At 33.1% G+C, this 22403-nt stretch overlaps 3 protein-coding genes across 4 annotated transcripts; 2 read left to right on the top strand and 1 right to left on the bottom strand.

Moving 5' to 3' along the window:
• The first annotated feature begins 164 nt into the window (after positions 1-164).
• LOC119829529 lies at positions 165-3174 on the top strand. Its single transcript, XM_038352085.1, has 6 exons — positions 165-349; positions 452-637; positions 744-867; positions 1196-1347; positions 1801-1905; positions 2543-3174. The coding sequence occupies exons 1-6, from the start codon at positions 302-304 to the stop codon at positions 2693-2695; spliced, it is 768 nt and encodes a 255-aa protein (XP_038208013.1). The 5' UTR covers positions 165-301; the 3' UTR covers positions 2696-3174.
• Positions 3175-3287: 113 nt separating this feature from the next.
• On the top strand, positions 3288-5878 carry LOC119829502 (leucine-rich repeat transmembrane neuronal protein 3). The gene is made up of 3 exons (XM_038352045.1): positions 3288-3578; positions 4280-4519; positions 4870-5878. Exons 1-3 carry the CDS (start codon positions 3363-3365, stop codon positions 5626-5628), a joined length of 1215 nt encoding a protein of 404 aa, XP_038207973.1. The 5' UTR covers positions 3288-3362; the 3' UTR covers positions 5629-5878.
• A 461-nt stretch (positions 5879-6339) lies between these two features.
• On the bottom strand, positions 6340-18468 carry LOC119829506 (tyrosine-protein kinase Shark). 2 transcript variants are annotated; one of them, XM_038352049.1, is made up of 14 exons: positions 18225-18468; positions 17580-17676; positions 17423-17499; positions 17138-17346; positions 13825-14023; positions 13340-13480; positions 13113-13218; positions 12684-12913; positions 11962-12102; positions 11095-11401; positions 10471-10700; positions 9935-10128; positions 9477-9702; positions 6340-9079 (listed from the first exon to the last, which is right to left on the bottom strand). In XM_038352049.1, the coding sequence occupies exons 1-14, from the start codon at positions 18258-18260 to the stop codon at positions 8876-8878; spliced, it is 2397 nt and encodes a 798-aa protein (XP_038207977.1). In that variant the 5' UTR covers positions 18261-18468; the 3' UTR covers positions 6340-8875. The 2 variants fall into 2 exon arrangements, with proteins under 2 accessions (XP_038207977.1, XP_038207978.1); XM_038352050.1 differs by lacking the exon at positions 18225-18468 and adding an exon at positions 17880-17898.
• Between the last annotated feature and the right edge of the window lie 3935 nt (positions 18469-22403).

The raw sequence follows: 22403 nt of genomic DNA, 5'->3' as shown, positions 1-22403 counted from the left end.
TTTAAGCTGAAATAGAGTTACAACGTTACAATTAAGTATTCATAAAAAAAAATTCAAATGTGATGATCAAGATATTTATCAATTTCCTGTGCCCATAACCACAGAGGGCGTAATATTGCCTATAACATATGCTTTACATGACGTGACATCTGAGTTCTGACATTTATTATTAAAAAAATAAACAATGCAAGCAAGCCTTAAATAGAGGTCCTGTATTGATTTTTAAAATTATGCAATTTTTGATAAAACAAGTAAAATAGTAATCATTTTGTGTAAAAAATAAGAGCTTAAGTTAGCTGCTATGACCATGTCTCAGAAATTTATGAATAATTCAGAAAATACCGGCCGAGTTCGTAAATACTTTATAACATTTATGTACTTCCATCACAATAAAAATTACTTGTTGTTTGTAAAATACAAATCATATTTAAATTGAACATCAACATTTCAGGTAACAAGGCCATCGTTAGCACAGCTTAAAGCTGTTGTAAACTTCATTGAGCAATATCCAGAGTTAGCTCAAAGAAAGCTTCAATGTAGAATAAGCAATGAGAAGTTTCAGCAATTATGGTCAAATCTCTCGAATATTGCAAATTCTATTGACGGAGCCCGTAAAACCGTTCGTGGTTGGATAAAAGTAATTATTTTTTTTATTACTACTTCAAAGCAACATTCATTTTCTTGTCTTTTATATTTGATTATAGATTTTAGTGTATATTAATGGTGAATATATGTTGTTATAGTTTTGGTCTGATAAGCGAAGGAGTGTTACATTAAAAAATAGACAAATAAAGCAAGGAAAAGTGCAAGATAGGCTAACGGCATTAGAACAGAGAATTCTTAAATTATGCACAGGTGTAAAAGCTAGTAAGTTTATTATATTCTTATTTCTCTTATATAAAATTTTTGAAGGAAATCACAAAATCAACAAAATATACTTACTTAACATATTGAGCAAAGTCCGTACTATTTGTAGAATATCAATTTATCAGTATATATAGTTATTTTTAATAAAGAAATAATACTTAGTCAAGTCAAGTAGAACAGAATAATATAACATGCTTAATACTTGTACACATGCAAGTTGTTCAAATTTCGATCCCAGATTATGACTAAATACAATATTATAGACATATTACATAGTTACATTGAGTAGGTAAATGGACGTGGCAAATATTTAAATTTTTATTTGTAGAGAAAAATAAAGAAATGAAACAAGAACCTTGTAACGGAGATGAAAGTTCAATGGATGATGATTACCTAAAAAATGGTGATATCCCTAATGGTGATGTCAAGTTGCTGCCAACTGAATGTGATGAAAGGAATTTTAATGTAATGGATACAATGGTTTGTTAAATTTAAAATTTAATCACTATAAAATAACCATTAATTTATCTGCAAAATCCATCATATCAAAGTAATGTACTTAAATGAGTTACTGTGATCAAAAATATCACAAAATATTGCCATTTGCCATAAAGGCATGATTGTAAACAATAATTTAAGCTGGTGGTAACCCAGTGGATGAAACTTGAGTATTACCATAAACACAACTATATATGGATGTGTGTGTGAAATGCATGATAGTGTTAAACATTATTTTTATTGATTTATAATGTATTTTTTACAATTTATTTTCCTGTAACTGCATTTTTAGTAGCAAGAAAAACCTACAGCTTTGCTTTCACATATTAATAAAATATAAATGAGTGGATAAATATTATACGGATTTATTAAATTATGATGGAAACTTTTATTTTATCTATTAAAACAATAATAAAAGTGCTTAAATTCTAACAGATTGATGCAATGAGCAAACAAGCAATGGCTGTATCGCAGCTGGCGCAAGCATCTTTAGCTCATTCAAAAGCAATGCAGCAAATAGCTGAAGCATCACACAAGCAAGTAAGATTGCACATTAATAATGATATTTAAAGATTATGAATAAGATGTGTGTACATGAATAAATTGATATTACCAGGATAAAGGCTTATATTAAAAATGCATGAATAAGTAATTACATAACATAGTATTAAAAAGGCAGATATCAATTTATTCTTGTGATTTCTCATTATAAATCTTATTAAATATAAAATAGCCAACAAGATCAATACTTTAAAATTACATTTCTGTCAATTTGTTTCAGTGCTTGGTAATCCCTGTCCCAGTATTTTGTGTGTGTGTGTGATACAAAAGTCTGATTGAGTGTACCCAACGATCAAGTATAGCTACCTGTGTTGTTATGTGTGAGTGACTGTATGTACATGTGCCTCTGTGTGTGTATGTTAACAGATTTGGGGGTCCATAAAACATCTATATTACATATTGATTGTAAGTACAAAATACATATCTGTTCTTGTTTTACATAATGAGAGAGGAAGAGGAATACACAATACATCCTTCATCCTTATATCTATTATTATAGTATAAATTATGACAGGAAACTAAATTATCTGCCAAAATATCTTCATTCTGTGACCGTGATTACCAAGCAGCCATTTATTATTGAACTGTAATTGCTACATAAGATATTTATTTACAGGCCCTGGCTGCTGACAGACTTGCTACCACATTTGAAAGTATATGTGGATCTGCTTATGAAGTGAGAAATGCAATAATGGGAATAAACTACACTATAAAGGGATGTTATTCGGCGAATGCTCAAAATAGACAAAACTCTAACCTATTCAGTTAATCCATAGTGTACTGAGTAATACAATTATGTTATTATGTTATTGAATAATATGAAGATGTATTTATTTTAAATATTTGATAGGTTTTTTAATCATTATAGACTGATAAACATTTTCAAAAGTATTATTAGGATAAGATTTATAATATTTTATTTTATGTACAATGATATTGGTACATCTTATTCCACATAGGCAATACACGTCTATGACTCATAAATGTTATCTGTTATACGATAATATATTTTTTGTGTAGCATTTATTTTTTCTTTTGAAAATTAAAAAACGATTGTAGTAAAGGAGTTGCCCTCCTACGTCATTAGGTACACACAATTCACAATTACCTCTATCAACGTACGTATTTAATATAGCTGTATCATTATTTTAGTATCAATATAGCTATGTATAAATGAGGTAAAGACCCAAATGAAATTAATTTTTGTAACAAATGTATTTCGTGTAATAGTGAATAAAACGTTTACTGGAATCGTTAATTTCATTTCCCTTTGTTTATAAATGAGTGGTCAATACAAGAAGACAGTGATAAGGGGCTATCTTATCGCCGCGATAAGTAGCTATCATTTCATTATAGCACTGCTCCAATTTCACACGAGAACGCCGCTAGAGCTGTTAAACAATTTATAATGCACCTTTCAAAGGTGTGGTATAAAAATGTGGATTTTATTATTAATATTTGTGTCCGTATTGAGTGAATCGTACTGTGTTTTGTGTCCGAAGCAGTGTGATTGTGATTCAGACAATGGGTTGAATAGAGCAACTTGCGTGGATCAAAACATAATATCCGTGGCGCTGGATGTGCCAAAAGAAGTGCAAGTGTATAGCCTGAGTCGAAATGTTATTAGTGAGTTGGATAATTTCTGTTTTAAGGTATGTTCATTGCTATTCATTAAATTCGATATGATCATTTTATATAATTTATATGCGTTGGCGCAACTTTGTACCAGTATTTATATAAACAGCTTTAACATTAGACTACGTGTACGTATACGATACGTAAAAAAAAGTGAAGTCCCGTGTCCCGTACTGGGGGATGGGGTAGATGATATACATCTGTATCACTGATCGATTTTCTTTATGGACAAGTAGGCGATCAGCCTTCTGTGTCTGCCCAGACCGAGACATTTTTTTTTTGTTCGTCCCCATCGGGTCGAACCCAGGACCCCTCGGTTCTACGCTCAAGCGTTAACTACTGTACCAAGGAGGCGGTCAATATATCATATGATACGTAGTCTTTATTAAATGTAACTACTTATAAAATATTAATGTAGATAAGAGTGAATCGGGAACTGCATGGAAAAAGTGCATTATTTGTTAAGCCTTATCTTTCTTAGTCACGCCGTGCACAATAGTGAAAATTTTATGTTATTTAAAACTATTGGCCCCGATTAATTGTCCGTATAATACATGCAAGTAATTAAATATATGTATAAATTTTCACATAAAAAAATTATATCTTTACGACAGTAGAATTATTGTGCATTTTTCCTTTTCTTCTTTGTTGGATAACCACTTTAAACTTTATGATTGTTTTTAGAAAATATTTTAAGAAATTAATTTGTATATTACAGGAACTCGGTTATAAGTCTATCAAAGTGCTAGATTTATCATACAACCAGATATTCTGGATTGGTCTGCATGCATTCGCGGGGTTGAAGCAACTTGTTGAACTAAACCTGAGCAATAATAGGCTGAGGTACTTTCCTTCGGACGTGTTCTGGTATACGCCCGATTTAGACATCCTCGACCTATCGGCGAATATGTTTGAGTCTCTCAAAAATGAACCATTTATTACACACAGTAAATTACAGGTAAATAAAACACTTCTGATATTTCAAATGGACATTAAAGGATTATTTCATGCATGTACCGTAGAAGTATAGTTCTATCTTTGAAGATTGCGAAAGAGGGCACAGGCCATAACCAGCATTTCTATTAAGTTTTAATGTGCATATCTGCATAATCATCCATTACTTAAGCATTACGCAATTTTACTAATTAGTATAATAACTTTTTTACAATAATTATTTAACGATACACAGAAAACTACAATTTTATTTGCCTACTTAATACCTACATCGATTATATTATTCTGTATTAATATTTCTTGAAAAAAGTATCAAACGTAGAAAATTTTTGTAATGTGTTTAGTAATTTTCAGGTGATAAACCTTAACAGTTGTCGCATAAAATCATTACCAGATCGGATGTTTACACGCGTACCCAATTTGAAGAAGTTAGATTTAAGTGAAAACTACATGGTCACAATAAATTTAGATGTACTGCGGCCTTTGCGAAAACTGAAAAGAATAGAACTGAGAAACGACTACTGGCAATGCAATGCTGACTTCAAAGCTACAGAAGAATGGATCATATCTCACGAAATAGCTTACGACAAAATTTGTAAACAGAGGAGTCCGAAAATGTTTGAAAAAATGATCTCGGTAGTGGAAATCGAAAAGAAACCTGTAGACATTGAAACAGTATGGAACTTAACGAAAGCGAATGAAACGCAAGTACCTCCGAATGAGACGCCGTTAACACCTTTCCAGAGGTTCGATAAGAACTTTTCTGCACTCCAAGCGTTTGTGATCGGTGTTGAAATTGGTATGGCTATTGGCATAATAGCGACGTACGTATGGTTGAGACGAATTTGTTCATGCCGTCAGCTGTTTAATCGACCACAGACAAGGCGAGAACGCTGGAGAGTCAGAAGAAGGGAGGGGGACATGAGGAATCATTTGTTGTGGAACGCGATAGTGCATACTGATATGGAAACCCCTCCCATTTATAGGAGGCAGGTTGATACAGGTCCGTCGGCTCCACGGCTATCCGGGGTTAGAGAAGGGAATTCAAATGGAGATGAGGAACGAGCAGAGACTCCACCTCCGCCTTATAACGAATGTCGTGTTAATGTGTAAATTCATTTAGTAGTTGTTTTGGTAACTATTCATAACTACAAAAATAATACTCTTCAAACTAAGTTATTGCTGCACTAATCACTGTATATAATGAGAATTATTAACCATTACGCCCAATTTGTAAGATTGCATTTTATAATATGTATATCTTTCAGTACAAAATTAACATTTTTTGGTATGTGGTAGTCAAGCACGCTTCGGCACGAATTGGGCCAGCTCGCGCCGGGGAAGTACCACACCCCCACAGAAGACCGGCGTGAAATAGCATTCTGCTGTGTTTCGTTAGGTGAGTGGGGGAGCCGGAGGCCCATATCCTTTTCCTTACCCTTGCCAGTCGTTTCCTTTATTCCTCTCGACAATCCTTTTTTTAATCCCTTTCCAATTTAAAGTCGGCAATCCATTTATAGAAGCGCAAAGTCTGCAATGGACCTTATGCCTCTCCAAATGTTCATGGGCGATGGTAGCGTTTACCATCAGGCGTCCTACCATCTCCAGCGACGACTGTGACAAAAAAATAATAATAAAAAATAACAACATTATAGTGGTATTATTATTCGAAAAAAAAAATGTTTTAAATATTAATTAAAAAACATAGATATTATTCTAGAATTTTAAGTCAATTTGTATAAAATATTAGAGATTAAGGAAGTTATTATAAAATAATTTTATATGGCAATAAAAACTTGTTTTATTTTTTAATAAAACAACAAATTATGGAATACATTTTATTAAATCGTCATAAATACCGTTATCACATTTCACTTAACAAAATTGATATAATCTGTTAAAATAATTAAAAATACTAAATCAGACTCGTAAAATAGAATTTAATATAAATTCTTTTAAATAAACAGAGAATTTGGGTAACTACGATTAAAATTTTGTACACAAATAACACAACCTGGCAATCGCAGGAATATAACACAGTAGTATGGCATTCAATATTAAATTACAAATGGTTAAAAGTATATGCATTCACGAGAAATAATAATTCATTAATTTAAAAATAATAACATTGACTTTGTATTGTATTCATTGTATATAAATATATGAGTATATCCATAATTTATTTTGCTACAAACTACAAAAAAGGAATGTACACATTGTATCAAATGGTTTCATTACATACTAGTTTAATACTAAAAAGCATTAACGACTTAATATTTAGTACATATCTGATCTGTATACGAGAAAATTATATTGCCAGAATATTTATGATACATTTGAATAGAAAAAAATATATTTCTTATAAAAAACAATATTTTGTACAAATATTATCATACAATTAGATCTGAATATCTAAAACGTTAAAATGCATTAAAAAATTTGTAAATAAGCCTACAGAAGGATACCTATGTGTCATAAAATCTTATTGCTTATTGATATTTAGTATTGGAAGTCCATATACCATACTTTGTACAAAAAAATCTTATATAACAAATTATTTCTACTTTAATACAGTCAGGCACATAAAGGCATACAACACATTCACACACTACAAATTACTGACATTTGTTGAGATTTTTAGATCCTGTTAAATTATAACCCATTCGTAATAAATACAAAAACATTGCAAAGTTGTGTGTCATGTTTGAGAAACTTATAAAGTCTAAGAAATGCAAGAAATTGGCACTGCGTGATCATTTTTTAAATTACGTCACAGTTTAAACAATTAAAACGAACAATGTCATACAAACATATCTAAAGACGAATATAAAATGCAGAAAGTTAGAGCATAATTTCGATTGAAATTTAATTTTCTTTATACGCGTTTTAAAATTGAATTAACAGAAATTGAATAAATAAGGCATTTTTTACTCTTGAAATGTTCTGTATCTATATCGTTGTAGCATGCCAAGCAAATATTTTACTGGGAAACTAGCTATATAGGCATTTATTCCGTATTTACTAATGTATATATTAGATCTACTTTTTACAAATTATTCCATCTACAATTAATTGTTTTGGTCATATTTTATAAAATGCCTTAAGCCATTATAAATTAACATCTTAACTAACATTTAACGCCATTAAAATATCCAAAGTAATATTATTGATATAATTTATCTAAATAGTAATTTTTCAAACTGACCATACACTTTCAACGACACATTTTAAAAATATTTTGTTTCTTACAGATAAGCTGCATAAAATATTTTCATTCATTAGCTATTTCACTCACAAGTAATTGGAGGGTGCTGACTGCGGAACAGCGATTAAGCGCTGTGTTTTGAACCATTACACTGATACGCCCGTCTCTAAGCGAAAATCTTAAATCACTACTCACATAACTTTGTCAACTTCTTCATTGCTAATTAATATAAAATTCAATAGATTTAACGCTTTTTTTGAACCAACTATTAGAGTTTGCGCCACTTAAGAAGTCCGATGGAGAAGGTAGGAACTTTATTCGACGGGTCGGCCATTTCAAATTAAATAATCATTCTATATTCAGTGTTAAAGAGTTATCGTAGCTTCATTTGTTCTCAATCGTTTTGATACTTTTGCGTACATAAAACAAACATCTATACTCAACACAAACAATGAAGCGGTTTTATCTATTACCCCTTTTCCATGTCTATTTTTCCCAACTCAGGGGGAATTTAAATGAAATAATACTGGTTACATTCTAAGCGTTGACAGCTACGTGGCGCGAACTCTACACGGTTTTCAATTATTATTGCAATTTTTATATCTAATAGATCATTAATTTTTCTTGAATACATTGCACACTGTACGGATTTTAATAATTCAAAATATTTATACTCGTGATGGCGATAAGCGACAAATGGTTAACGTTTAAACAAGATTTTGACAACTACAAATATGATAATGTTTTAAAATGAAAATCGGATTTTAACGGTATCATAATATATAATACTAACAGTGCGTTAGATGTTAGGCGGCGAAGTCATATTTACTGGAAGTATCTAGTATTTTAATGTAAATGTTGCCGAGCTCTCCCAAAAAAACCGAAGCGTTTCAATTGTTACAACTTTTCTAGCTACTGAACTTTGGTAGCTACTGAATACTCAACTTACCCCTCTAAATCCACAAAAACCTTAAATTTTTTTACACATACCAAACAACTACTCTAACTAGGTACTCTGCGAAATTCCAACTCACCCTCCACTCTGAAACTAGTAATTCCCTACACATAGGCCGCACCGAAATCGTCCGCACAGGAGAGGCACAGCAGGCGGCGCACAGCGCGCGCGAGCCGCGGCGCGCCAGCGGGCGCCAGCTGTCAGACGGTGACGTCATCGCTGTCGAGCGCCATCTGGCTGATGTTGACGTAGTCCGGGTGGTGCGAGAACACGTCCACGAGTTTGCTGAACGTGGGCCGCGCGTCGGGCGTGTAGGCCCAGCAGTCTAACATCACTTGGTAGATCTCGTCGGGGCAGTCGTCCGGCCGCTCGAGCCGCTCGCCGCTCTCCACTAGCTGTATCACCTGCAAGCGGATTCGAATGTTGAAGTGATGGAGCTGATTATAGGCATTCATATAATAGTTAAAAGAAAGTTGATTTATTTATCAATCACTTTTCACTAGAAACCGTAAAAGGTAGTGTGTGAAGCATCAAAAAATTTATATTAAATAAATTATGATCTTTTCATGCAGATTGTATTTGTAAAAAGGACACAAGCATAAAGAGGAGAAAAATTCTCTCTAATACTATGAAGAAAACAGGTTACAATAACAATTTTTTAAATGCTATCCATAGTAGAAAGGTTTCTTAATTGAATGTCACATAGACTATTCTATTCTAATTTTCATCCGGAGTCAGCGGGAGCGGCAATTTTATAACTACATCGATACAAATTACCCCATGCTCAAACAATGTTCTCACCTCGGTGCCCCTCATATCGCCATACGGCTGTTTGCCATACGAGAACATCTCCCAGAGCGTGACCCCGTAGCTCCACACGTCGCTGGCGTGGCTGAACGTGCCGTAGTTGTAGGACTCGGGCGCGTACCACTTGATGGGCCACTTGCCGCCGCGGCTCGCTTTGTAGTAGGAACTGTCCGTGGAGAGCGCGCGGGATAGGCCGAAATCGCTTATTTTTACTTGGTGCCTATGGACAAATTGAACGAAACGTTGTATATCAGCTGATGAGTATTTTTAATCATATCCAATTTTCTGTTTCTTAACCTCCTTCAATTATAAAATGAATAACAATTACCAAACCAACATTATATTTTGTTTAATAAAAAAAAGTCAATCCGGCTCGAAGGACCATTAATATTTGAACGCATATTACAAACGGCATACATAAAAAAAATCCTTGAATATTGCCGGGAACCAACCTGCTGGCGAGTAGGATGTTCCTCGCGGCGAGGTCCCTGTGCACGAAGCGGCGCCGCTCGAGGTAGCGCATGCCGGCCGCCACCTGGCACGCCCACAGGCGCAGCTCGCAGCCCGCGCCCTCCGCGTGCCGCACCAGGTACTCCAGCAGCGAGCCCAGCGGCACCAGCTCTTGTACCATCGCCAGCGGCGGGCCCTGGACGATTGATATGTTTTGATATTTATTGGATTTATTATATGAATATGTTTAAAAATGCGTAACTCTGCAAGTGCCATTTTCAGACTGAAAGAATCGATTCTATTTGAATTAAACTTCTTATAGATATGGACCAGTTTATAGATTGTTATTGCAACAATAATAATCTGCGATTCTATGTGGTTCAAACGATCAAAATGTTAAAAGAAAGAAGAGTTTACTTCAATCTAGCTTTTCTTATTATTATTTTTTTTATTGTGATGAAATGACCTTCTCCAGATCTATTTACATTATACCGTACAGTACTAATCTCTATGCTATTAGAATATAAAAAGAACTCACCAAAGACACGCCAATCAGGCGTACAATGCACCGATGGCGCAGGGCCATCATGAGCTTGGCCTCAGCCAGGAACTCCCGCTTATTGGAGTCCGTGTGCTGCAAGTGCAGCGTCTTCACGGCCACCGGCAGCGGGGGCTGGTCGGGCGCGGCGTACACGGCGCGGAGCACCGAGCCGAACTCGCCCTCGCCCAGCACGGCGCCCAGCGTCAACTCGCTGAACGGGATGAATTCTGTGGAACATTCTCGAATATTGTACAAGACATTCTATTTTGGAATTAATTTAATGACACATTCAACATCTTATAATATATGTTACTCTTTATAAAGTCTGGTGAACAATATGATATCTCATCCAAGAAATTCTATTTTGTATTAGTATTGTTATGCTACATCTATCACATATGCTGCTCATTATAATTTTCCACTACTTCTCTCTCTCATTCTTCAATATAGGTTTCGTTTACGGAAGCTATCGATATTTATAAAATATCTGAGCAATGTTTAATGGCGTTTTGTCTTCGAAATACACTGACATACAATAAAATTTTTCGTATTTTTAAAAGTCTTTAGCACATAGTTTGCAGCATTGGTGGTATATCGCTATAGAAATTATTCCTTGCATACCTTGCAGGGTAGAGAGCTGACCGTCTGAATTTATTGAAATTTCATTATAATTCTCCGCCAAAGATGTCACTGCACTATTATTTACTGGAACTTTATAAGTATCCGCATCGGTTTCTTCGTTATTATTCATGGAATCATTGTTGAAATCGGAAGAAAATGACAAATTCCTCGTCAGAAGCTCGAACGCGTTGTTGTTTGTCGGTGATGTGGTATTCTTATTTAAAATATCGTTTTTCACTAAAGATAATGACTGGTTTGTGTTCACGCGGCTTGGTGAGTGCTTCTTTGTACGTGGCATCGTTGAAAACTGAAACATTAATATGTGAGTAAATATATTACTGATTGAAATGAATTCATTCAAGATTATTAGTGAAATTGTTTGAATAGAGAGTTGATACATTTCAAAGACACAATAAAGCCGCTTTGAGCTGTCTGTGTGTCTGTATTTATGCTTAGATCTTTAAAACTCCACAACGGAGGATTTTTATGTTTTTTTTTTAATAGATAGCGATTCAAGAAGAAGTGAGGGTATATAGTAACATCCATTAAACTTCTCGGACCTTAACGCATGCGAAACCGCGAAAAAAAACACAAAGACGGACTGAAGACAGACGAAAGAAAACTATTTTGCTTCTCAAGAATTTGACGTGGTATTTAGTAATATTATATAATTTGCTTTCCGTCAGCGGATTCGCTTCCTTGCACTTTACGAATAGTGCAAAAGTGTGGCGTATTTAAATTTTAATTAAATTTCTATTATTCAAACACAAGCTTTCTGATGCCTACTCTTTGTGTCCGGGATAATCTTTAATACAACATGACCATTGAGACATATACCAGACACAGATACACCAATAGATAACATACCTCAGGCAAGGGTGGTTTAGGTTTTGGCGGTACTGCCGCGGTGAGTCTCGTGGGTAAGCCGTCGGGAACGCTTCCATAGTGTTCTATGAGACGCTCCAACGACTCCAAGTATGGGCCATCGTCAATGAACAGCCATTCACCCTGAAAAATTAAATACATATATATAAATAGATTAAGGGCCAGTTTAGTGATTTCAATAAAATAATAAAGTTACTTGTCTTGGTAACTGTTACATATGTGATATAGAAAAAAAAGAAATGTTGTGAATCTGGATGTACAATTAACAATAATTATTATTATCATAGAAACAGCCATAGAGTACAAATCCAAAAAAAAGTGTCTGAATGTCTGTTTCTCTCATGTCTGATTGTTTTATTGAGATCTAGAAATTGTCCATAACAAAAATTGCTGTAACACGTGATGAGTATTAGCTGAGACTATAAATTTTAAGTTTTATTTCGGCATCAAAAATCCTTTATACCGAATTTAATTTAAATCCTCCAGTTGTTCATGTCCAGAATTCACAAGAACAAGAACGCAGAAGCTAGTAACTTAATAATAATAAAAAATTAACCCGTCCATAACATCACATAAGAGTAGTAAATTACCCAAATCAATCATTATTCATGACACGCATATCAAATTAACTTAATTTTTTGAAATAGGCAAACTACCATTAAATAAATATGTATAGAAAATGTAAAATAAAATGAAATCCAAACCTCTTTCCTAATAATAAAGTTATAAGGTGTATTTTCGCTAAACATAGTCAGCACATAGGCCCCAGTGTGCCGCTCGCTATACCGCACTAGGAACACACCGTCGGACGCTTTGTCACGCAAATTGTGCTGTCGACAATACTCCTCTAATATCTTGACCGCTTCTTCTCGGTTGAGTGTTCCGTGATACCATTGGCTCTTGGATGTGTTGGCGGGTTCTGGTTTATGGTTTTCTGTAATAAAAAAGTTTTTTTATAATAATAAGTTTTACACCATAACTTCTCATAGAGTCGTTTGATCTTTAGGATTCTATTTTAATTTGAAAGCTGGTGTCTCTCATGTGGTCCCGTTAAAATTTGGTTTATTTCTGACATTTGGAGGTTTAGATTTTTATTGAAAATAAATATTTATAGGTCGTATGACAATACTTACTGAGCAACTGATAGCATTCAGTATGACCATAATGTTTGGCTAATTGAGCAGGTGTCTCTTGAGCTAATGTTCTTGGGTGTGCTGGAGCTTTTAGTTTTAATAAAACCTGAAATAAATGAACATGTTGAATAAATTAAGTATACAACAGTGATTACCATCAAATTTGATCACAATAAATAAAAAATAAAAAAAACCCAGATCAAACATGATAATTTAAGAGTAAATACCTTAATACATTCAATATGTCCTCTCTGAGCTGCGTCGTGTAGCGGCACTTTACCCGTGGGCGCATGTCGCATCTGATAGTTAGCGTGGCCGTATGTGATCAACAACTCGGTTGTGCTTGGTAAGTTATACTGGCAAGTATACTGAAAAGGAAATAATTACTATTACTATATAATTACTATTCTATTCCTTTTGCAGAAAAAAATTGGTTATGAATATAAATCACTTATGTAAAAAGAGTTGCGAAGCCAGCTTAGGACATTAAGGATTCCTTATACCTAAGAGCAACTGGAAAAAAAGAAACTGTGCCAACTATCGACTACTTTCTGTTTTAACTGTTGCTATAGCAGCAACAGAAATATATCAATTATGTAAATTTCACCTGTCTTACTATCACGGTTCATGAGATACAGACTGGTGACAGACGGACGGGGAGACAGATAAATAGACCGACGGAAGGGCAAACACAACCCATACAAATACTTACGTGCAAAGGCGTGAATCCCAAAGAGTCTCGTACATTGACCGTAGCTCCACTCTCAATCAGTTTGGCAAGGATGTTATCATGGCCCGTTCTTGCGGCAATATGCACGGCAGTTTGTCCGTCTTGGTTCTTTGCGTCTCGGTTACGGTAGCCGCATGCGAGCAACTGTGACACCACGTTGAAATCACCTGCCTCTGTAGCCCTGGAAAATAATTTAGGAGATTAAGGCAATGTTATCCCTACTAATATTATAAATGCGAAAGTAACTCTGTCTGTCTGTCTGTCTGTTACGCTTTCACGCCTAAACCACTGAACCGATTTTTACAAAATTTGATATGAAGATAGAAATGAACTTGGGAAAGAACATAGGATACTTTTTATCGCGAAAAAAGGGTAGAAAGGGTTGAAAGAGGGGATGAAAGTTTGTATGAAAGTTCGTTATTGTCAAACCGATTTTGATGAAACTTGGTATAAAGATGGAGATGAACGTGGGAAAGAACAAACCACACTTTTTGATGCGAAGAAAATACTCCTTACCGTGTCGCGCGATATAAGCGAATTCTACGCGGGCGAAGCCGCGGGCGAAAAGCTAGTTTTCTATAAATGTGAAGAAATTATTTAATATTTTTTCAATATTTTAAAGGACAATTCATTCTTGTTACATCCTTCTTGAGTAAGAAGAATGAGTTCTCCCCAGAATTTTAAAATAGATTCATTACTGATCTTATAGTGATATTGGCATAAAAAAGCCAATTTATTGTAGCTTCTAAGTGATAATTGTATCCTTATATTTCTTTATAATAGTTTAAAAAAATTATTAGAACAACAAATTATTATTCAGATACAGGATGAGTCACAACATCATTTTTGTAATTTACAATAATGATCTAAACATTGATCCATTTAGTGTATTACTTACTTAATAATTAATAATGTTTGTTTTACTATGTACATATTGCTCATATCTTGAGAATGTTCACTGTTGTAGCAACAGCTAGCCAGATATTCGTTAGGTGATGATGAATCAATGTTTATTTTAATGATTCATTACAATAACACACCTCACAGATAGTTTTGTTTACAAGTCTCATTAAGAGGTTGTCAAACATTCAAATGTTTTCAAACCATGAAGTCACTAGTCAATTGTTTATTCTGAATGGCGTAATTTAAATAATATTATTTGTAACTCTTAGAATATATAATACTACTAGCAAACCCGGCGAACTCCGTTTCGCCACCAGGTGGTTGTATGTGAAAAATGACTTTCCCGCTTTTCTGCAGAATTTTTTCCTGAATTTTCTTTGCCATAAACCTCACGGCGCCCGAGACCTTTCCAACGAATGCAAAACCGTGGAAATCGGTTCGTGCGTTCTGGAGTTATAGCGTCAGGAAGGAAAACCCGACTTATTTTTATATAGTAGATTTGTAGAATTCAGATATAAATCAAATAGAGAATTAAGTTATGTGCTATGTCAAGCATACAAAAAAATCTCACCCTCACCATCAATTCTCTATCTGTTCTTCAATTGTAGAATCTTAATCGTAAATAAATTGTTTTTTGTTATTAATGTATTTGTCTTTGATTTAACAAGGACCAAAACGCTTATTAAATCAAAGACGAAATCTATTCAACATAAATCAACTTGCAACTAAACAATACTTTGTTTAATAAATGCAGTTAAATGCACAATAGCTTAATTGATAATAATCATGAACAGATTAATAAATAACCATCTCTATATTATTCAGAAAGCCCTTGCCTTAATAGGATTAAAGTGGAGAGGCAGTGATAAATGTCATAGCTATTTGTGAACAAGTCCAAGTGTCCTTCTCTCAATATTTATTGAACATGCACTGAACAGGAAATCAACAATAAACTTGTCAGTGTTTACAGTACATTACATGTTGCAAGCAAAAATGTTGGGTCAATAACCTGGCTAGTGCCTATTATACAGATATCAGATATGTGTGAAACTGAATCTATATTCTGTTCTGTATCTATATATTATACTCACAATCAAAACCATATTAAGACAACAAGTGTTACATGACATCAAAAATTAAGGGCAATTTGAACAGATCATTCCTTAATAGAACTTCCTACTTCACATTCTTTTCGACCCTTTTGGACAATTTAATATTTCATTGCTTTAACATCAACATTGTGTTTTATTAATAACTATAATAATGCACATGGATATATTATTTTGAATAACTTATGGCAATATCTACCATTGCTTGTTACTATATAACTGAAAAACTGCTTGAACAATTTTAATAATTTTACTACCTTTTCATTTTTACAATAACATGCTATGCTTATGATTGTATCCCAGTTCAATTGAGGCGAGTAGTAAGTAGAGCCCAAATTATGTAAAACTTTGAGGTTTGATATAAAACACACTTCTAACATGAAAAATACATGGATATCTAATTCAGTTTTAGACTACAAATCTATTCATAGTGTGGTCAGGTAGGTGTAATATTTGTAAGGACATCATGCAATTATTGTTGTCATTGATTACCAATACACAACATGAATAATGATGAATATCGAACATTGCGAAGTTTAAATAGGTATCATATATTTTGTTAGTTGTGCAGATTGTAATCTAATAAGAATTATTATTGTAATCTTTTTAAATATTTATCTTTAGAAATTTGAAAATTGATTAGTGAAACAGATAGGGAACACGGGTCTTCATACATAAGTATTTATAAGCACACATGATTATAGATATATAAGATTTTCTGTCTAAAAATAATGGTTAAAACAAAAAAGCATGAAGTCGAAAGCCATTTCTTTTCCTCTTCTTTTAATTTGAAGCATGTATTATCAAATTGAATCAAATAATTCCTATTCCTACAAATATTTTAAATGCGAAAGTTTGTATGGATGTGTGCGTGTTTGTTACTCTTTCATGAAAAAACTACTGAACCGATGGAAATGAATTTGATGTGTTGACAGCTGGACAACTGGAATAACACATAGGGACTTTTTATCCTGATATTCCTATGGGATATTGATTGTGAAGGATAGACAAAACAGACATACAGAAACAAAGAGTTACATTTGCTAATTTAATATTAGTCAAGATATATCTAACTAGTATTACTTTTAATTTAATTTTATCGCATTAAATAAATTTACTGGAGTTTAATTTTTAGTTTTATAGCATTGAAACTAAAAATTTTTTACTGGAGTTTGTTTGTCTTTAAACCTCTCCTCTTTGTACCTCCAAACTTTTTAAGATAAATAAAATGAATGATATCAATTTACAATTCTGGTCTGAACATTTATACATATTGAACTGACCTGTGTAAAAGATTTGTTGTTCCCTGCGTTCTTGATTCATGCGGAGGAGCTTGTCCCTTGCACACCACTGAGAGACGAGTCACTAGACCATTCGAGTCACCTCGATAATGCTGTATCAGTGTGTCCAAACCATGCACTGTAGTATGCTCTTCAATAGAAAAGAATGCATCTTCACCATGTCTTCGTATTTGATAATGCACTACCTCACCCTGAAACACAAACATGAGAATGTTAAGTAAACATTGAATTGACATTCAGCAGATTTTTCGGTTTACTTGTACCCACCTGATGCAATACAGAGAGCACATAGTCTCCTGGTGATGTGTTGCTCTCGCGAACCAAGAAAACACCATCCTCACCCTCTGAAAATTTTTTAAATTGTGTATACTTGAAGAACATTTCAGCATGCAACAAACAAAACTATCGTTCAAATAGTACTAACCTTCTTTTAAAAGTTTCTCAGCAGTTTCACGTGATATCTTTCCATGAAACCAGTTTACATTATCCTCCCTATTCATCCTCAATAAAAATGAGTTTGTCTGAAATGTTTTAAATAATTACGAATGTCACTTTTACAAATCACAGCTGATGAACGCACATTACAACAAAGCCGAGCTTATGCCATTACATTACAAACACTACCCAATATTTATTTTCGCTATATTATACACTAAAATCTTATTATCTCATGACCTCCAATATTCAAAGTTTAACTTATAAACAAGTTTTTGTTGTAATGTACCTTTGGATAACTAGGTACTTGATTTTTAGGAAATATTTATTCTATTTCTTTCTAACCTATTGCATACTTGTTTGACAATACTACTGATTTATGAATGGATTAATAGAACAACTATCTTTCTTACTTCCAACAATATTCAATTCAGTATGAAAGAGACAACCGATTGCTGTAGCTGTTTTTCGTTTAATCGTATAATAACATTTGTAAACGTCAAATGTCAAACAATTACGGTAGTCAAATCAGAATCTATTTTATTTTTTTTGCTTTGTTTGATTACGAATACTTTCATAAAAACCTTTAAAATCAACAAATAATTATTTATCATATAAATTATACTTATCTTACCTTTAATAATATGAATGACGTCATGGTTGTTATCATGTTATCCAACTTCGGAAAAAGCACTAAATATATTTTTTCAATTACTGATAACTTCACATTTTATTTTTCCATCTTTTTTTAGCAATCCACATTTTTTATAAATTTAATATATAAGTCCGATACAAATTTAATAAACGCGCTTTTAGCGAACTATGTCTAGCAAGCAACCGGCAGACAGGCGCGGTATCCCCAACTCTGCCTTCCAGCGAATGACTCATAGCAAGGTCAATTCCGAGAAATGAATCACCAGTATACTCAGTTCAGTTCAGCAATGCCATAAGTAATCGCATTCTCTGACAACTCTACATCGTTATTGTATTTTGTTAAATGAAGGCTTTATGTACTTAATTAAATACGTATTATGTTCTTTTATAAATGTATGTATCTATTAACTACAATTACGAATTTACGATTCACGATCCAGGTGTATTTACTAGTATTGATATATTTCTATATCTACACATAAAAAAATTACACCTAATATATTTAGTGAAGGTTCACATAAAATACATTAGGTGTAATTTTTGTAATTTTTTTACGATGCTTTGATAAAATTAAAAATACGGGACAAATATAACAAATTAAGCAACACAATTCATATCTTTTCATATTAACTGTCCGTAGTATTCATTGCTCATAGAATCAGTCAGGAGTCAGGTTGAAGCCCAGTAAAGCCAATGTGTATAGGCACTATGTATGTACACTATACGTATAGGGTATGTACACTAGTTAAATATTATCTACTAGTGCAATATTTTGCTTAATTATATTACTATAAATACGTCTATTACTATGAAAAGTCAGAAATGTATAATTTTATGTTGTAAATGTATTATGTAACAGAGGTGACTCACTAACATAGACGACAGTTTACTTGAATGACAAAAATAACTTCTAATAAATATACTCTATTTCAGAAAACCTGTGGCCGTATGACACAAATACTTCGATTGAACGTTTCAACAGATATTTAGAAAGTATTAACTATAAATGTACTGCTAGTTGTCTAACAAGATCGAGTTAAGTAAAACCAGTCTCAGGTTTGTTTACCTTACGAATGCAATGCAATGTTTATTTACTTTCATTCTCCGACCGTCTGCCTTTAACTTGTCTGTGTAGAAAATTCTGGATTCTTGGCATTACATTTCGACCGGGAAAAACATCAACTTGCATATCAATAGGATAGACAACAGACAACAATATTATTAAAATAAAAAATCAAATAAATAATTAAAATTATAAATAATTCGTCATGTAAGCCTGCAGGTTTTACATTTAAATTGTTATTAATGTTTTTAAATTTACATGTTATGCTATACTATACATAATTTAATCGAAATAGACAATAAGTCCTAGAAACATGTTTCCGAATTTATAGTCTCCTATAAATTTAGACCACAATCTAGATTGCCGCCTAATAGTCTGCGCATACAAGCCGGCCCTGGTTTCCTCGTAACACGAATCGTCAAGGCAGCCTGGACCTGTATGTGTGAGTCACCACTTTCTACCACCACGCGGTCGATGACACTTGTCTCTGGCTTTTTGTTACTAAATATATAATATAGCATAATAAATAAGAAATCCAGTTTCAATCACTTGAAGTAAAATACCTATTTCCTATATAATCGAGACTTCATTACATGATGTACGTAATACCCATGTATATATAATTTAAGTAATTTGTGTTTGTTATTTTAGTAATCCAAAAAGCTATCGCACAATATTTGATTTGGCATGGGTGTACTTATTAAACGACTAAACGAATTATTTTAATTTTTAATTCCTGTTGGACCTTCTTTTACTTTTTTTATTTGCAATCATTTAATATCTACATAATAGTGAGTACGGTAAGTCCAAAATCTATGCATGTTAGTATATTTTAGTTAATTCTTTAGAAGGTAGGTAGAAAAAAATCTTTTCTAAAAAATTATTTCCAATATTTTCGATACTCATACCACAGATAACATAATACTTAAAATAGCTCATTCTATCCGAAAAAAATATAGTAAGTTAAAATATCTTTAAATTCTAAGTCTGTTGTGTGAGTGGTAATTATTAGAATGTCGATACTTATAAGTATTTGGTAAGTAAATACCTAAAAAAGCTTATAGAGAAAATGTCAGTTGAAATTTTGCGTATACACAAATTCAATCGATGTTTTCTCTATTATAAAGCAATTAAATATCCCAGAGTATATAATACCTTTTACCTACTCAATTATAACGTTACATTATCAATAGATGAGGAAACTATACGACCTTAAAGGCGCTTGCAATATTAAAAAAGCGAATAAAACGAGGCGATCAAGATGTAATACAATTCTGACGAATGGACCGGAGCAAAAACCCAAACAGTAGCGACGATGAGGTAATCATTCGAATCTCTCAATGAAAAACGTCTATAAGCATATAAAAGCAGCTGCCAAATTTAAGTTTTAAAGTACGCTATCATTATTCAAAAATGTACCAAATTCGTTTCAAGATAAAGATGATTTTCATGTGTGCGCTTGTTAGCCGCAATTCGATATATCTAACAGATAGTCGTGAGTCACTGCAATTCAATTCGCAAACTAATGCAAATCGCAAATTGTAAACAGTTGTGCTTAAAATAATGAGTAATGTAATATAAAAAACGCGCCAGTACGTTGAAACCATAAATACACTCATTAAAGTAATAAAAAAACCGGCCAAATGCCAGTTAGACGCATACCGAGGACACAGATTACTACCGAACCACTACGAAGAGGTGCTACCGAACGTTTGTTACGCTACTAATATAGTATATACTAGTATACTATAAGTTATCTGTGGTTATAGTAGTAGTCAAAACTCATTGCCGGTCAAAACTACTTTTGACTGCAGAAATCAGTCACTTTTGCTCGATGCATTGAGATAAAAACATTTTTGACTGATTATTGCGTCAAAGGTGATTTTAACCGAAAGCCTTAGTCAAAAAACAAAATAAGAAAGATGTGTTATGTATCCATGTCTTTTCGAAATTTTCCTTCACATGGCAAATTTTAGGATTCCAGGTTGATGGGAAATACCAACCTATAAAGCATTTGATATTGTGATGCTGCAAAAACGCAACACAAGCGGTTACCTATAATATCATCATTGACCAATAAGTTTAAATTTTTAGGGTCTTTAGACAAAGCAGACTTAGCTACCTAAGTCCTATTTAGTGTCAATTTTATAAGTCTTTGCTTGTCACGTCCATTACTTGTCCTGACAGACAGTCGGACAACGTAGATAGAGATTCTATGATGGTCCGTTCGGTAACAGAAACACATTATCTCAGATAATTTCAACTGTCAAACTATCACGATTCATGAGAGCCTGATGTCAGACGGATAAACATACATTACAGAAAGACATAGAAGTCTCATTAATATGGTGTGTTACCCTTTCGATACGGAACCATAAAATAAGTAAAACAAAGTTGTTGTAAAAGTTTCATTCATTTTCAGTGATTTAGTGATTTAAAAATATTTCATATTAAATTATTCTATCCAGTTTCAATTAAATGGAAATACAACAAGAAAGTTTAATAGTGAATTATTTATAAATACCGGAATATCTTACTTAACTAATTAATAAGGTTATGTTATGATATATAGATCACGGGTTCAAACTCAATATGTGCCTACTAATATTATAAATTATAAACTCTGACCATGTGTCTGTCTTTCCGCGCGTCTGTCACTTCTTCACGCTTAAACCACGCAACCTATTTAGATAAAATTTTGTACCAAGATAGCTTAAGATCTGAGAAATTTAACGTAAAAAAAGTTTTAACGAAGGAAGGTTTTAACGAGGAAATCTCACGAGAACAGAAACGACACAGGATAAACCACGGAGACTTTTTTCCTTTGACCACGCGGACATAAAGCTTGTAAATATGTATTTAATTGACAATAAATCTATATATAAGCATTAATGTTCACCTATATATTTAATTAATGTCATAATGATGTCATTTTAAAAAGATTTCAAAATGAATATTTTATATTCATTCTTGTATTTCACGTTATTGCTAAAGCAACGTAGCAGGCGCGCGAAATCTTTAATATTTCCATTGAACCATATTTTATTTATATTTTAAAATCTAAGTACTATAATAATATTCTTGATTCAAATTGCT

Source organism: Zerene cesonia, chromosome 10, assembly GCF_012273895.1.
Source record: "Zerene cesonia ecotype Mississippi chromosome 10, Zerene_cesonia_1.1, whole genome shotgun sequence".
Taxonomy (NCBI): Eukaryota; Metazoa; Arthropoda; class Insecta; order Lepidoptera; family Pieridae; genus Zerene; species Zerene cesonia.
The sequence above is the reverse complement of the archived record's forward strand: the minus strand, read 5'-3'. Positions and strand labels throughout refer to the sequence as shown.

Coding starts and splice junctions, on each gene's coding strand:
- LOC119829502 (XM_038352045.1), top strand. CDS start 3,363: ATGTGGATTTTATTATTAATATTTGTGTCCGTATTGAGTGAATCGTAC. Junction 3,579..4,279: donor TGGATAATTTCTGTTTTAAG/GTATGTTCATTG, acceptor TGTATATTACAG/GAACTCGGTTATAAGTCTAT. Junction 4,520..4,869: donor TTACACACAGTAAATTACAG/GTAAATAAAACA, acceptor AGTAATTTTCAG/GTGATAAACCTTAACAGTTG.
- LOC119829506 (XM_038352049.1), bottom strand. CDS start 18,260: ATGATAACAACCATGACGTCATTCATATTATTAAAG. Junction 10,701..11,094: donor TCAGCTCTCTACCCTGCAAG/GTATGCAAGGAA, acceptor AATGTTCCACAG/AATTCATCCCGTTCAGCGAG. Junction 9,703..9,934: donor AACATCCTACTCGCCAGCAG/GTTGGTTCCCGG, acceptor ATTTGTCCATAG/GCACCAAGTAAAAATAAGCG.
- LOC119829529 (XM_038352085.1), top strand. CDS start 302: ATGACCATGTCTCAGAAATTTATGAATAATTCAGAAAATACCGGCCGA. Junction 350..451: donor ATTCAGAAAATACCGGCCGA/GTTCGTAAATAC, acceptor TCAACATTTCAG/GTAACAAGGCCATCGTTAGC. Junction 868..1,195: donor ATGCACAGGTGTAAAAGCTA/GTAAGTTTATTA, acceptor TTTTATTTGTAG/AGAAAAATAAAGAAATGAAA.